Source organism: Amyelois transitella, chromosome 19 (genome assembly GCF_032362555.1).
Source record: "Amyelois transitella isolate CPQ chromosome 19, ilAmyTran1.1, whole genome shotgun sequence".
NCBI lineage: Eukaryota > Metazoa > Arthropoda > Insecta > Lepidoptera > Pyralidae > Amyelois > Amyelois transitella.
In genome coordinates this window covers 2959931-2975963 of record NC_083522.1, presented here as the reverse complement: position 1 = coordinate 2975963, position 16033 = coordinate 2959931, and the positions used below count along the sequence as shown (strand labels likewise).

At 36.9% G+C, this 16033-nt stretch overlaps 2 protein-coding genes across 3 annotated transcripts in view; one reads left to right on the top strand and one right to left on the bottom strand.

Moving 5' to 3' along the window:
• LOC106137261 (probable beta-hexosaminidase fdl) overlaps positions 1 to 16033 on the bottom strand; it is an 86134-nt gene that overhangs the window by 34403 nt on the left and 35698 nt on the right. The gene's annotated exons all lie outside the window — the stretch shown is intronic.
• LOC106137227 (uncharacterized) overlaps positions 1 to 16033 on the top strand; it is a 39525-nt gene that overhangs the window by 8720 nt on the left and 14772 nt on the right. The window contains exon 3 of the mRNA XM_060949447.1: positions 3052 to 3184. Within this exon, the coding sequence (XP_060805430.1) occupies positions 3052 to 3184 (133 nt within the window). The remainder of the gene's footprint in view (positions 1 to 3051; positions 3185 to 16033) is intronic.

The window sequence follows — 16033 nt, the reverse complement described above, 5'->3', positions numbered from 1 at the left end:
CGTATACAATGAAAATATTTCATTTTCTATGCACTTATAAACTATTCTTGCGTCAAAACGTTGGCTTCGAAACACCGCCGTTTTTATACACTTAGAATTCTACATAAATTGATTGCAATAATCAAAAGTTTGCAAAAAAAGGTACAACGAGAACCTCCCTCATCGCATTCGGTGAAGAAGCCATAGAAAATGTTCTAAAAATGATTATAGATTTTCCATCGGGCGGGTTAATAAGATCGCCAAATTACTTTATTCAGCCGTGCTGGCTAAGCCGCTTACTGTGAGCTGTTATGTGCCCTATTTAATCTTATTTTCTTGTTTGCCTGCCTATTACCACTCGGTATGGTTACTGCAAGGAGTGGGATATTTATTTATAAGGTTCCATTAACACTTTATTGCTTAAGTATAACTTATCTTAGATTAGTTAAACGATATGCAAATCCGGATAACTTTTCCAAATAGAAGGAAACTTTAAAATCTGGTTATTTTTAAATCTTAGGTTACTTGTTTGCTTTAAAATAAAAAAAAACCTACTCATTTTGAGTTTGTATGTATAATTGTAAAACCACACAAAAATGCATTTTGTACAATTTTACGAAGAAAGAAAAATCAATAATGTACTACGGAACCTTCGTCACGCAAGTGAAAGTGAAACTAGCTTACATGGTTGACCTTTGTTTTTTGATGGCTATTTGAACAAGTCCAAATTGACGTTATAACCTTTTGCGACGCAGCGGATCATTTGAAGAATCATTTGAGTGGCGAAAAGCTTACTAGTTCTAGGCATAGAAACCGGAATAATGCTAGTCATACATACATAAGTCTTTATTCCTTTAGACCTCAAGCTAAAGGTAGACCTGAAGGGTTGACAGAGCCACCAGTCTCGCACAAACTGAAATGCCACGCTCAGCTGTGTGGCTTAATGGTGGAATCGGGATTCCAAAAGTGACTGGTAACTAGCCCAAGTCCACGAAATAATAGTTTAGAAAATCCTTGCGAATTTTCACTGGCACTAGACATTTTATGCCACGTATCCTTACCCTATCCTTCAGACGTCACACGAGAATAATTCCAAAGGAAAACTAAACGAACAATTTTTCTTGATTTCACAGAGGTAAATTAGGCTATTTTCTTGTCTTGTCGAATTAGCTTAGATATTTGAATATCTTTAGACCATATTCGGTCACTGGTGGTTACTTCGTAGTGGATTTCCAGTGTGCGGGTAGTTAGTTGTCAGGAGAATAATTCTTTTTACAGCAATTAATACTGTTTTCCTCTGACATGAAACTCACTTCACTAGTTACGCACATACCTAATCATTTTTAATGGCTTACCTTGTACACGATAATTACAATTATGTTAAATGTTAAATTACTTAAAACATTTATAAATTGGCGAAGTGATTAAAAAAAAGAAATTATGAGATGTTTATATCTTATCCCTCTACTGACACCAAAATTAAACAACATTGACCTCAAATGTTTCTGTTATCTATAAAGTCCAAATACATGTGGTGCTTGATAATATAGTTAATGAAGCAATCGACGGCTATCGAGAATAATCAGTGCTCTGTAATCTATCCCGGTGGAATTAATATTCGTGATTAACGTCCAAAAATGACATATCCCTAATTACATGTGAAGGGAATTGCTAGCGAAGACATCAATGTCATTAATCTAGCTTCGTCACAAACTATCAGAATTATTAAATAATTTCAGGAAGGCAAACCACTTTGTAACAATTGATTATTATTTAAAAAGCATTCGACATTGAAAATGGAAAAAATTCCCAATGTGAACGATGGGAAGGATTGCAATAAGTATTTAACACACATCACTTGAAAGTCATAGTGTATTAATGAAAAAAAATATATTATCTAAAAATAATCTCAACAATCTGCTAATATTTCGTATAAGGACTGAAACACGCCTTAAAATGATAAAAAAACTACATCATAATCTCAGTCGTAAGAAGATAATTCACCGTTTAGGGTATCTAAAATATTATGTTAAGTGTGCCGTGAGTCGTGACACTTATCAGGATATCTGGTATCGGGGTAACAGCGGTTATCGCGAAAAGGAACGATTAACCCTCATAAAAGTCAAGGAAGATCGGGCTACGGATTTGGAAGGCTCAATTCTGATACGATACTTTGATCCACTTATTTTTAGAGTTAAAAAGGTTTTTGACATAGTTGCTGAGGTTAAACACCTTGGTTTTCTGTGAAAATATAAGGAAGCAATTGACATTACCTTTTAACGTATATCCAAAAATATTAAATAGATTTTTGGTTATGCATTAATTGTTTTGAAAATAGTGTATATTGTACGAACAGCATGGTGCAATTTTTTTTTTATTAATTCTCGCGGATTTACTTTATCCGTGCATATATTGGCGAATTTTTAAGCAGAGTCTAAATTGCTTAAATTTTCTACGTGAATTTCCCTAAATTTTGTACTATTATGTCAAACTGTTAAACTATGCCACTGTTTGTAAGTGAGTTGTTAAATTGAACAATAAACAAATAAAATAGAAAGAAAATAATACCGGACAAGATATCAATATGAGGAAAATATGTATTCCGTATTGCTTATTTTAATGCGTAGTCTTTTAAAATTGGCTATGATTATGAATGACGTCATGATTAACCTTCGCCGAAGCGGTTACAGTAGTCATTACCTTATCATTTAATTATGATGTATCGATCCTACAGTCCGACCGAGTTGCATCGTTTCATACCGACTTAATCACGTCTATATCCTTTACGGGGTAGATAGAGTCGACTGTTTCGAGAAGACTGAAGGGCCACTTTTAGCTATATTGCCCAATGATGGAATTGATATTCAAATAGTGACAGGTAGCTATCAATCTCTATTTAGCTATAAATATATATTTTTTTTTAATTCATGAATAGTCCCAGTCCTTGGAAATATTTGAAATAAAAGAATCCGGTGACGGTCACCTGTAAGATAAAAAATTTTTTTTTAAAATTTTTATTTTGTTCTCAGTTCTGTTCATAAAACATTTTGTTATAATGTTTTTTTGTTTCAGTGCAACGCTATGCGGTGTCCTAGTGGCGGTTTGTGCGGCTTGCTGGCGTCGGTCCGTGCCGTCTGACAAGCCGGACGACGTGGTCGAGTGCCGGGGAGTGTACACTGTCAGCGCGGACGTCAGACTCACTCAGGTCAGTGTTTGTGCTGTCTGCTGTCAAAGGACTGTGAGAGATGTCGAGAGAGAGAGAGAGATATCAATACCGCACAAATGTAAAAAAATATATTTTTAAGGATTTCTGTATGGCTGTAGAAAGCTTCAATTTAGGTAAGCCGGACATCGAGAACAAAGAGGATAAATACTCATTGACTACACGTAACTTTTCACTACAACGTCCACACCACATGACTAAATTCAATTGTACTTCCCGAAATTGATACTACGAATTATAACATTTTTGAATTCCGGACAAACATAGCAGCGCCTGTATCTACATAAAATTAATGGCGCATCAACTAGTTAACTTTGACCTTTATATTTAACGCAGTAAAAGCCTTGCATCCGCAATCACGAGCCTGTTATAGATCGGATATAGAAGGGCCTCCAACGTAAATAGGTTCACAGACGCGATCTAATAACATTACACGTGTTATTGCGGTAAGGCTGCAAAACTTTAACTTGTGGTTTCCATCGATTATACATATATATATATACATATATAACGCAACCAATTGAGGTCTAAATAAAACAATGTCTAACAAGATAGTTAATTTTCTAGTGTACTTTTCAGCATACTTTTGGCTTGTCCAGGTTGCGTTTTTACCTTACTGGAGAGGAGCCCAGGGTCTGTATGTAACCACAATCCTGGACCAGTAAAGTCTGATTTTTACATTAAGCGACTTACATTTGACCTTTGCAAAAGTAGACTTCAGTATTCAACAATCGAGTACTAAAACCTGTGTTATGTGATGGAGTAAAGTAAGCACCGATAACTTGAATTGAAACAAACAGACACATTTTAAGAAAAGCTTTTACATATACTGTGCTTTTAGAACAATGTGGAGTTTATGTTATTTTGGCGGGAAAATGTTAAAATCACGGTACCTTCGGGAAAACGTTTTATCAGAAGAATATATGTTTTTCATACTGGTCTGGTAGCAAAGAAAGTCTACCGTAGGAAGAGATTTCTATTGAAGTGACACAGTGTGTGTCAGCAGCTTTTCTTTTTGGGCAAATTGTGAAAGTCAATAAAGGGAAATACATATAATGTAAAGATTATGAGTATTTATGAAGCGGTAGACATGCAATCCTTAAATGTTTCAAATCCTAGTTGGATTTGAAATGCCATCTTACTAAACGTGGCCATCGCATTTTATCTTACGGTTCTGTCTATCCCGTTAGAAACGAGATATATACAAGGTATAAACTTGCATTTACATACATAAATATAATCATATCTTTATTCATTACAGGGTAGATAGAGCCAACACTCTCGCAAGTACCGAAAGACCACTGTATTGGCTTAGTGATGGCATTTAATATAAATTTATACCTATAAGTAGGTAGCCAAGCCAATCACAAGTCACCACAAAGCATATTTCAGCTGCATTACTGCAGCCTCGGTGCATCGTGAGAATGCATCTGATCATCTCGCGTGCGGCGCTGTGCATGAGCATTGAGATCGGTATGAGATCACAAAGCAATAGGTCATAACTACATGTATTTGAGTGGTAGTCATATACTACTCTGTCAAGAAAGTAGCAGGAAAAGATCAATAATACACAAACTGTTTGTTATTAATCCAAATTTATTTTATCACCTTCAAAATATGCTCCTTTAGAAACGATACACTTACGCGAACGAATAATCCAATCATCAAAACATTTTTTAAACGCTGTTTCCGGAATTGAGGTCAGTTCTCGCCGCGAATTCTCTTTTATGTCTTCTACCGATTGAAAACGGGTGCCACGAAGTGGTAATTTGAGTTTAGGAAAAAGAAAAAAGTCGGCTGGAGCCATATCTGGTGAATATGGTGGTTGCTCGATGGTATTTGTTGAGTGTTTGGTTAAAAATTCGTTCACAATGATGGCCTTGTGCGAAGGTGCATTATCATGGTGCAAAATCCAAGAATTTTCTTTCCACAAATCTGGCCTTTTTCGTCGGATTTGCTCTCTTAAACGCCGCATAACACTCAAATAATATTCCTTATTTACCGTTTGACCTTCCGGCAAGAATTCCGAGTGCACAACACCGCGATAGTCAAAGAAAACAGTCAACATGACTTTGACTTTTGAACGACTTTGGCGTGGTTTTTTCGGTTTCGGTTCAGTTGGAAGGCGCCACTCCGAAGCTTCTTGACTAGTTTGCATGTCAAACTCGTAAACCCACGTCTCGTCACCAGTAACAATGCGTTTCATGAATGTTGGGTCGGAATTGACTCGTTCTAGCATGTCCTCAGCGACTCTCATGTGATTGAGTTTTTGAAAAAAATTCAGGTCTTTTGGGACTAGCCGAGCGGCAACATGTTTCATACCCAAATTATTAGTTAAAATGGTACGGATCGACTCGTGAGATACAGAAAGTTCGGTGGCTATCTCTCTCAAAGTTGAATGAGGATTTTCAGTCACTATTTCCTTCACTTTTGCGATGTTAACTTCAGTTGCAGACGTTGATGGCCTACCAGAGCGAGGCAAATCTTCCATCACATCTCGACCGCTTTTGAACGCTTTGTACCACTCATAAGCACGAGTTTTTGATAAAGTCGATTCACCGTAAGCCTTCTGTAACATTTTCAGTGACTCCGAACACGATATTCCATTGGCAATGCAAAATTTAAGACAAACTCTTTGTTCGATGTTTTTATCCATTATGAAATTAGCAATACACACTAGATATGATATAACTAAAAATAGCACTGTATTTAATGTAAACAACAGATGCAACTCAAACTCCGCGCCAAAATGGAAAACAGTTGTGCCAATCTAACAACAACAAAAAAAACAAAAATTTGAATTTGGAACCATAAATAAATAATCCATTCCCGATACTTTTCTGACTGAATGTATTTCATACGCCGTTTTATTGCCGAAGTATTGTACCCGTATAATATTAGTCGTTCGTAGCAAAATCCGAGATTTTCGGGATAAATTTTTAATCTATAATTAAACATAAGCTCGTACCGAAAATTCGCGAAAGTAGTTTCCCGCCGAGAAATACCTTCCTTCTTCTACCGACATTTTTGAAGTCTGCTATAAACATTGACGCGTTTAACAGTGTAGCTATGTTAACCATGACGTCAATGGTAAGTGCGGCGGATACGGATCCGGAACAACAATCCCGCGGCGGAACTCCGCGCCTCCGCCCCGGAGCCCCGATAAACGCATTAGCCCGCGCCCTGGGACCCACCGTTATAGCCCGGTGACGATGGCAAAAAATAAAATATGACGACATTGCTCGGATCGAATGTTGCCAACTACAGCGCAGAGTGAAACTTCTAACTTCCAAAAACTGTAGAAAAATTAAAGTCTTCTTTGTGAACTGTACGAACGTTTTTGATACTTAACTTTTTAGTGATTTTCTTGCAGGAATGACCTCTTTTTTTAAGGCTTTTACATACATATTTTTCATCAAACGAGCTACAAAAATAGTAGGTACAATGCAGATAAAGCTCCTTTAGATGTCGAAACTGAGAAGATAGTGTTGGCTATTCTGCTCAGAATCTCAAGAAAAGACGAACCCGCAGTTCATAACTGTTTTATTAATATGATGATTGAAACAATCTCTCTTTTACTTCAGCTTATCGCCATGGCTTAAAGCGTAAGGTCCATGGGAACATATTTTTATAAAACGTTAAGAAGTAGGAAGTCCATTCCTTATTAAAAGTATGATTCCAATTTCAGAAAATAATATCCTAATCATTTAGAAAATTAAAAAAACAGAAAAAGAAACAAGTTTACCTATTAAATTTACTAGATCCGATATGACAATAACTGCCACTATATCGTAACGTATGAATTTCACGCTTCTATTACTCGTAATAGAAACATTTTTTTACCCGTAAGAAATAAAAAAAGTATTCACTCAATATCTATTTCTGGGGGAATTCAGCTCTTTCATCATTTAATCATGAAGGAGCGAGTTGTGCGTGCACCTGAACATACAGCGGAATGGTCACGCAACGTGTTCCCATTTGTTTTGCTGTAAAACGTCACGACACGTGACAGCATAATAAAGTAGAGCAACACTAGTTCGGTGGTAGGATATTACTTTTTGCCATAGATATTTATTTTTTTGTTTACTTTCATAAGGGAAGGCAAAAGTTAGCCATAGTTTTTGAGCCTTAGTATTATAATTGGATATGCCTACATTTGGATTAGAGATTGTAGGATTTTTGTCAGAAAAAACGATGCATCTAAGCCCATATTAATTTCCAGTGAAAGTGACCTTACAAAAATAAAATGACTTTTTTGTAATAGCCAAAATTTATATCGTAAATATTGTTTAAGTTTTCATATAGTTCTATACTCATTCATTCTTCATTCTTTCTGTTTTAGCATTAGCACACATAACAATATTCCTACTATAAAATACCACAACATTATGTGGATAATCAAACTTGTATACTTTAATTTTTGTATTAAAACTTGTTTAAGACAGCTTTTCAGAAATATGTTTGTCGTTCTGATTAAACCTTATAATTTTTATTTATGTCTTTCGTTTTCATTTTTGCGATGCTGGTGGTACGTATGTTTCTTACATAGAATTTTAGTAAAATATATTAACAATGATTGATCAACATGACTTATTAATTTATTATCAAAATGCGAGAGGACTGAGAACTAAGTCGGAATTTTTTCTACGTGAAGTTCTTAATAATAATTATGATATCATTTGTATTACGGAGTCATGGCTCAATGATGGTTTTTATAGCTCTGAATACTTCGATTCCCGGTATGACGTATTTCGCTGCGATCGTGATGGAGCTGCAAGCGGGCTCGAGCGCGGGGGAGGGGTGTTGATTGGCGTGCGCCGCGAGCTGTGCGCGTCGGCCCGGCCCGAGTGGTGCGCGCCGCCGCCGGCTGACGAGCTATGGCTGAGCATACCGCTGCGCGACCGCGCCGACCGGCGCGCTCCGACTGCCTCTCGGCAGATCACTTCCTCCTGCCTTTACTTAGGATGTACTTACATTCCCCACTCGCCTTCACACCAAAGTATTTTAACCTCTTTCTATGATCGCACAGCTGATTTGGTTCACTCGAAACCTAATGACGTGTTCTTAATACTGGGGGATTTCAATGTCTCTAAGGCCGTGTGGTACACTGACGTCGAAAACAATAGTATGATTGTAGAAAGCAGTAGTGACGCCCCAACGAATCTTACTATAGATTTTATGAACTTTTCTTCATTACAGCAATACAACAATGAACGAAATATTAATAATAGATTCTTAGATTTAATTCTCCATCTCTTTCCCACGGATGTCGTAAGAGCCGACTAAGGGATAGACTTGGGATTCCTCTTTAATGTAAATCCCTGCCAATCTAAGGTCTGCCGCGCCGATGGATGCATGGCTAGGGGCGAGCCTAGTCTCGAGCGTGCCACTTCCGCCATGGGGTTGGGCGACCCCCAGGTAATGGCTAGCCTTACCCTGGCATGCGGGGCTCTGCTGGGGCGGACAAAATTTTTCCCTAGCGTCTCGTGGGAATCGCATGGATGCAAATTTTTTGAAAGAGCACCTAGATGGCGGCGATGGTGTCCGCACCCCATCACGTCTCGTTCCCGGCGGGAGCGGTATGCGGTCTGCTGAAAGCCGCTTTGCGACGATGAATGTAAGAGGAGGAATGAAGGATAAGATTGAGGAAGTATGCCAGATGATGGATGAAAGACGTTTGGATGTGTTGTGCGTGAATGAAACGAAGCGGAAAGGATGCGACGCGACGCAGCACGGCCCTTACACGGCGTATTGGTCTGGAATTTCCAGTACCAGCCGAGGCTGTCAAGGGGTCGGTCTAATTCTTTCTGCACGAATGGCTGAGTGCGTGAATGAGTATGAGTGTGTCAGCCCTCGTCTTCTATGGATTAGGCTGAAAGTTGGAATCACTCGGATCTTCGTTCTAGGTGTTTATGCACCTTGGGATGTGGGTTCGAGGGGTACAACATCAGCAAAAAGCGAAAACGAGGAGTTCTGGAATAGTGTAAGAGAAGTATTGAAAGTTACCAAGCCAAATGAGAAGATTATTATGTTAGGTGATTTTAATGGATGGGTGGGTGTAAAGCGTGATGGATATGAAAAGGTGCTTGGTGCGTTTGGTGACGAAAAGGTGAATGATAATGGAAGAAGTGTATTAGAAATTTGTCTAGAGTGGGATCTTTTTGTGTCGAACTCAATGTTTCAACATAAAGAGATCCACACCTACACAAGAGTGGAAGGTATTTTAAAAAGTATGATAGATTTTGTGATTGTAGATGAAAGATTGAAGAACAAAGTGCTGGATACCCGTGCATATCGCGGTGCTGGCATTGACTCGGACCATTTACTGGTGATATCCCGGATAAGGGGTATCTTCAATCGCTGGCGGCACAGGGTAAGGGAGCAAACCAGCGCTTTGGAAAGAGTAAAAGTAGAAAATTTGCAAGATATGGATGTAGGTAAGAAGTATATTAATAGACTGAAGGATGAATTTGAAGATTTAGAGGAAATGAGCGATATTGAAGATGGATGGAAGGAATTTAAAGAAAGAATTGTGAAAGTAGCTGTTGAAGTGTGTGGTGTAAGTAGAAGAAGGAAAGGAAAAAATCACAAAAATGCGTGGATGAGTAAAGATGTGCAAGAACTTGTGCGATTAAAGAAGAAAGCATGGCTGGATTTGTTAGCAGCAAAAGCTAACTTAAGAATGCAAGAGGTTATAGATGAAGATGTGAATGAAGCACGTAAGGAATATAAGAAAATGAAAGATTTGGTTAAGAAAGCTGTGATTAGAAAGAAAGAAGAGTATAAAGAGGATTTTGATAAAAGGCTATCAGAAGACTTTCAGTCAAATCTGAAAGTATTCTGGAAATCCGTAAGGTCAGCCCGAGGAAATACTATAACCAGAGAGCTGACTAGGATCAGATGCCAGGATGGTAGCGTTGTGAAAGGAGAAGAATGTGTACTAAAGATATGGAAGGACTATTTTGAAAGTTTATTTGAAAAAAAGGAAGGAAATAAGAAAGATTTCTGCTATAGCGAAGAAAAAGAGAATGAGATGGAAGGCGAAATTGAAATGTTCGAAATTGTGGAAGCACTTAAGAGTATGAAAGCGGGAAAGGCTGCTGGGTGTGATAGAGTGTCGGTCGAGATGCTTAAAGCAGGAAAAGGCGTAGTAGCTAGTCAGTTGTACTGCCTTTTCAATTTGTGTTGGAGAAGCGGCCGAGTACCAAAAGATTGGTGTAAGGCTGTTATCGTGCCACTTTACAAAGGAAAAGGGTCACAGCTGGACTGCAAAAATTATCGTGGTATAAGCCTGCTTAGTGTCGTCGGCAAATTGTATGCTAAGGTATTGATTAATAGAGTCAGGAATGAAACTGATGACAAAATATGGGATGCTCAAGCGGGATTTCGAAAGGGAATGGGATGTACTGATCAGGTCTTTTCCTTGCGGTGCATAGCCGAAAAGTTTTTGGCCAAGAGTCAAAAGTCTATTGCACATTCGTAGATCTGGAAAAGGCCTATGACAGAGTTGAGAGGAATGAATTGTGGTCAGCACTTTCTATGCATGGGGTGAGCAGTCTCTTAATACGAGCACTGAAATCCTTATATGAGGATTCGAGTGCTTGTGTCAGGATAAACGGAGCGCACACTGAGTGGTTTAAGATTGAGAAAGGCGTTAGGCAAGGATGTGTTGCGTCACCGTGGCTGTTCAACCTATTTATGGATAGCTGTTTGACAGATTTGCAAGAGTCTAAAAGTGGATTAAGGATGAATGAGTTACTCGTCAAATGTCTGCTCTATGCCGACGATCAGGTTATACTGGCGTCATCAGCGGAGGAGTTACAGGAGATGGTAAACTGTATGCATGAAGCTTTAAAAGAGAAAGGAATGAAAGTGAACGTAAGTAAAACTAAAACACTGGTTTTTGAAATGGAGAAAGAAATGACAGCATGTAATATTTTGATTGGAGGAGAAAAAGTGGAGCAAGTGAAAGAGTTTGTATATCTAGGATCAAAGTTTACATCAGATGGCAAGTATGATAGTGATATTGAAAGGAGAGTGAACGCGGGGAACATGGTGAATGGAGCTTTGCATGCCTTTATGAGCAGTCAGAAACTATCCAAAAAGGCTCGACTGGCTGTGCACAGGGGCGTGTTGGTCCCGACATTAATGTATGGGAGTGAAAGTTGGGTATGGCAAAAGAAGCATGAAAGCAGAATAAATGCAGTGGAAATGAGAGCGTTAAGGAGTATGATGGGTGTGAAATTGAGTGACAGGATAAGGAACAGCGTGATAAGGGAATGTTGTGATGTGAAAGAAGATGTAGTTACAGGAATAGAAAAGGGTATGTTAAGATGGTTCGGTCATGTGGAGAGGATGAATGAAAGCAGGTTGACTAAGCAGATATACAAGGAGAGTGTGGAGGGAAAGGTCGGAGTGGGAAGACCTAGACGAACGTATCTTGATCAAATTAAGGACGTCCTGGTAAAGGGTCAGGTCAAAAGTACCCGAAACCGCCGAGCTTGTATGAAGAGAGTTATGAATGTGGACGAAGCGAAAGAAGTATGCAGAGATCGTGGCAAGTGGAAAGAGGTAGTCTCTGCCTACCCCTCCGGGAAAGAGGCGTGATTTTATGTATGTATGTATGTAGATTTAATTTTTAGTAATAGATTCTGTACAGTTATCCACTCCCGTAAACCCCTAGTAGCAGAAGATCCGCATCACAAAGCTTTAGATATCTGCCTTCCATCATGTTCGCCCGTAAATACATTGAAAAATCACAAATCTCCTAAAAAACTATTTTACAAAGCTGACTACAGCTCTATCAATCGAGATCTTATTTTATATAACTGGAAATCTCTGTTTTCTTCTCTAGAGGATGTTGACAGCTGTGTTGATTATTTCTATGATGTATTGAAAACAGTAATAGACAAATATGTTCCAACCAGTTTTTCATCAGTAAACAATAGGCTTCCCCCCTGGTATAACAAACCATTAACTAAATTAAGTAATGAAAAAAAGAAGTATCATCACAAGTGGAAAACATACGGCAATTTATCAGACTATAGAACTTTCTCTCTTCTTAGAAAGAGATTGCGTAAATTAGAACAAACTCAATATAATAAATACATTTCTTTAGCTGAAAATAGAATTAAAGATAATCCAACTTATTTCTGGACCTATGTTAAATCTAAAAAGCAACTTAGTGATACTCCTAATATTATGTATGATAAAAATAATGATCCGCTTACTACAGGAAAAGATATCTGTGAGGCTTTTAACTCTTATTTCCACTCTGTTTTCATAAACTCACACCGGGATCCACCTATTGATTTTTCTACCTTACCTGGGAACGAACAGTCGAATTCACTTATAAACTCAATAAACATTGATAAAGACACAATTTTATATGAATTTAAGCATATCAACTTAAATAAAAGTGCAGGAGCTGATGGTGTACCCCCAATTTTTATCCTTAATTGCGCTGATACTTTACTTGTACCTATATATCTAATTTTCAAAAAATCTATTGATATGGGCGTTTTTCCGAGTAAATGGAAACATGCGCTTGTCACCCCCATCCCCAAAAATAATCGTCGTTCGCTAATCACGGAGCATAGACCTATCTCTAAACTCTCAAAATTTGGGCAAATCTTTGAAAAAATCGTCACCAAGCAATTATCCACCGCCCTAAAGCATGTCATATCTGAGAACCAACACGGGTTTATCAAGCAAAGAAGTGTCGATACAAACATGATTGCTTTTGTGGACTATTTATTGAGTGCGTTGGACAGGGGTACTCAAGTGGATGTCGTGTACACCGATTTCTCCAAAGCCTTTGATAAAATTAGTCATAACTTACTCATAACCAAACTTTGGAAGGTCGGTGTACACGGAAACCTTCTTAGATGGGTGGATTCCTATATAAGAAACAGAAGTCAAGCCGTTTGTGTTAAAGGTTTTTGTTCCAGCTTCTTACCCATTCCATCTGGCGTCCCTCAAGGTTCCCATCTGGGCCCAGTTCTCTTTACTGTTTACATCAATGATATACAGGAAGCTCTGACTAATACTAATCAACTCTTATATGCCGATGACACTAAACTCTTCAGAGTAGTGACTGACACTGATGATTGTCACAAAATCCAACAGGATCTAGATTCTCTTGTAAAATATTGCGATGAAAATCAACTTTTCCTTAATAGTGAAAAATGTCAAATCATCACATATACTCGTAAGAAAAAGTGCATTAAGTTTAATTACCTTATTAATAATAACTTGGTCACAAGAGTTGATTCAATTCGAGATCTGGGTATCATGATGGACAGCGAACTATCTTTTAAACGTCACTACGATTATATTACGCGAAAAGCATTTAAAAATTTAGGGTCTATTAACAGGGTTACCAAGCCTTTCAAAAATAGTAATACTTTAAAAATTTTATACTTTAGTTTCGTCAGATCTATTTTGGACTTTGGTTGTAATGTTTGGAACCCTTTTTATCAAGATGATATTAACGTAATCGAAAAAGTGCAAAAGAAATTTCTAAAAATGCTCAATTATCGGAACAACATAACAAACCTTTCATATGACGACTCTCTTGGTTACTATAAAATCCTTTCGCTTCAGAACCGCAGGACCCAATTCGACATAGCACTTTTGCATAAAATAATTAATAGCCTTATTGACTCCCCTACACTACTATCAAAAATTAACTTCCTAACCAAAGCTCGACTTCCGCTTCGCTCCTCTCGCAAACTTAACATTTTAGTACCACCTCAGTTTCGCGGGAATTATACTCGAAATAACTTTTTTCATCGCTGCATTGTAAATTATAACAAATTTTTCTCAGACATAGACATATTTTCCTGTTCTCTGTTGTCCACTAAAAACAAAGTGTGTACAAAATTTATCTTGAAACAGATTTCTTAATATTGTTTTCGGTTTTATTTTTTATTTTTATACTCTTTACGATTTTTGTGTAATGCTAATTGTATGCATGCATCCCGTTACATACTTTTAATTTAAATAACACAAAGTTCGTTAACACGCGTAGTTTTAAGTTATTATAATTCATACAATATTTACTTAATCGGCACTGTTTGGTCTATAATACTGTATACTGTTCTATAAGATATTTTATTTTGTACTTATGACTGTTTGTGCCAAAATAAATGAAAAAAAAAAAAAAAATAAAATAATTATGCGAAAATAAACAAAGACAACGTTCCCGCGTTATTCATTTTTTACAAAAACCTCGTAAGTACTTTACTAGTAGTACAGTAGTAAATTTGATTTGTGTAACATACATAGGTTAGATACGTATAAAAAGGTTGGTTACTTTATTTACAAATTTGTAAGTCTCTAAACAAAAAAATTATCTTATCACACCAGTCAATAGTGTTAACCGCGGCGTTGTCCATTGTTATTCTAAAACAACTTGGAACTTAAAAAATAAAATTAAAATGACTACAGAGTACAAGTAGCTCGTAAGATATTTATGTCGTTTAAATGGGAAAGCTTAAAAAGAGACAATGTCCTTTGTTAGTGAAAAACACTCGCAGTTTGCTACAGAATCAACGACTTCCAATACAATAGCCCGCAAGCGTTGCTACGTCCATTAAATACTTAATACAAAGACTAATGGCGGACTGCAGATAGAAATGAAGTTTGTATTTTTCAATAAGAATAACAAATCGAAGTCGAAGTTACAAAATGGATTTGAAAAATCCATTAAGCCGTTTCATTAGGAAAAAATAAATGTCAAAAATACTTGTATCTATATTCAATTTTAGAACAGTTGCAGAAAATAAACGAAAAAGGTACAATCTAAAAATGGAAAACATAAAGTAATGTACCAACAATTCTTTTTTAAAATTTTATTTGCGCTCACAAAAATAGAAATTGTAACATTTATTTCTGATGCAAGATAAACGTTGTGTTGCTATTTCAAAAATATAACCCAGGGCTAGTGTACTGCAACTGAAATATGTACGTACAAAATTAGTAAAAATAGTTCGCGGCTATTGAATTAATTCAGTAATTAATTTAAGTTGTTTGTTTTTATTTATAATTTGAGAATCGTCGCGTGTTGAGTGTTCTGACGTCAACGTGAATTAAGGTTATCTGCATATTATTATTGTGATGTTCCGGTGGCCGGTAAAAGGGGCGGTTCTTCATTGGGTTTTCAACGTGTAATTTAATTGTAAAAATAACATGTAATTTGTCCCGTATATATTTCTTATATTCTTATTTATGTTTATAATCAAAAATCATAATAAATTTTACACAATGCATAATATCAGCGATGGTAATTATCGTTAATACGGTTTTTATCAGGCGCTCTTAGGTGATAGTGTGAGTAGGAAAGAGATACGTGGCTGAAATGGTATTTCTGAAAATAAAGTTTGACTGAAAACTATACACATAGCCTGGGGTACACTGGAAGAGTTTGCATTTGCTTTTTACTGTATATTTAAATTTTAGGTATTTATGGCACAGTGAAGCGAACTTAGAAATGCTGGAAAATTGCATACAACTAAAATAGAAGCAAAAAGCATTTTCAGGCCAAAATTTCAGAATGATTTTTTTCAGAATTTCTGTTTGAATCACACCATTTAATTATATGGCGAATGATATAAATAAATACTCCTTTGTAAATCATTGAGATAATGTTGGGTTAAATTAGCTTAATTATAAAGGTTCTACCAATTTTATTGAACAAACATCTTTAATTGGGTTAGTTCAAATAAAACATTTTTTTCAAATTCTTTTCGGTCGAGGGCAAACCAATTATTGTCATTTCATTTTTACCAAAGTCATCTCTGCGTTATTTTTCCGCTTCGTGTAAACATA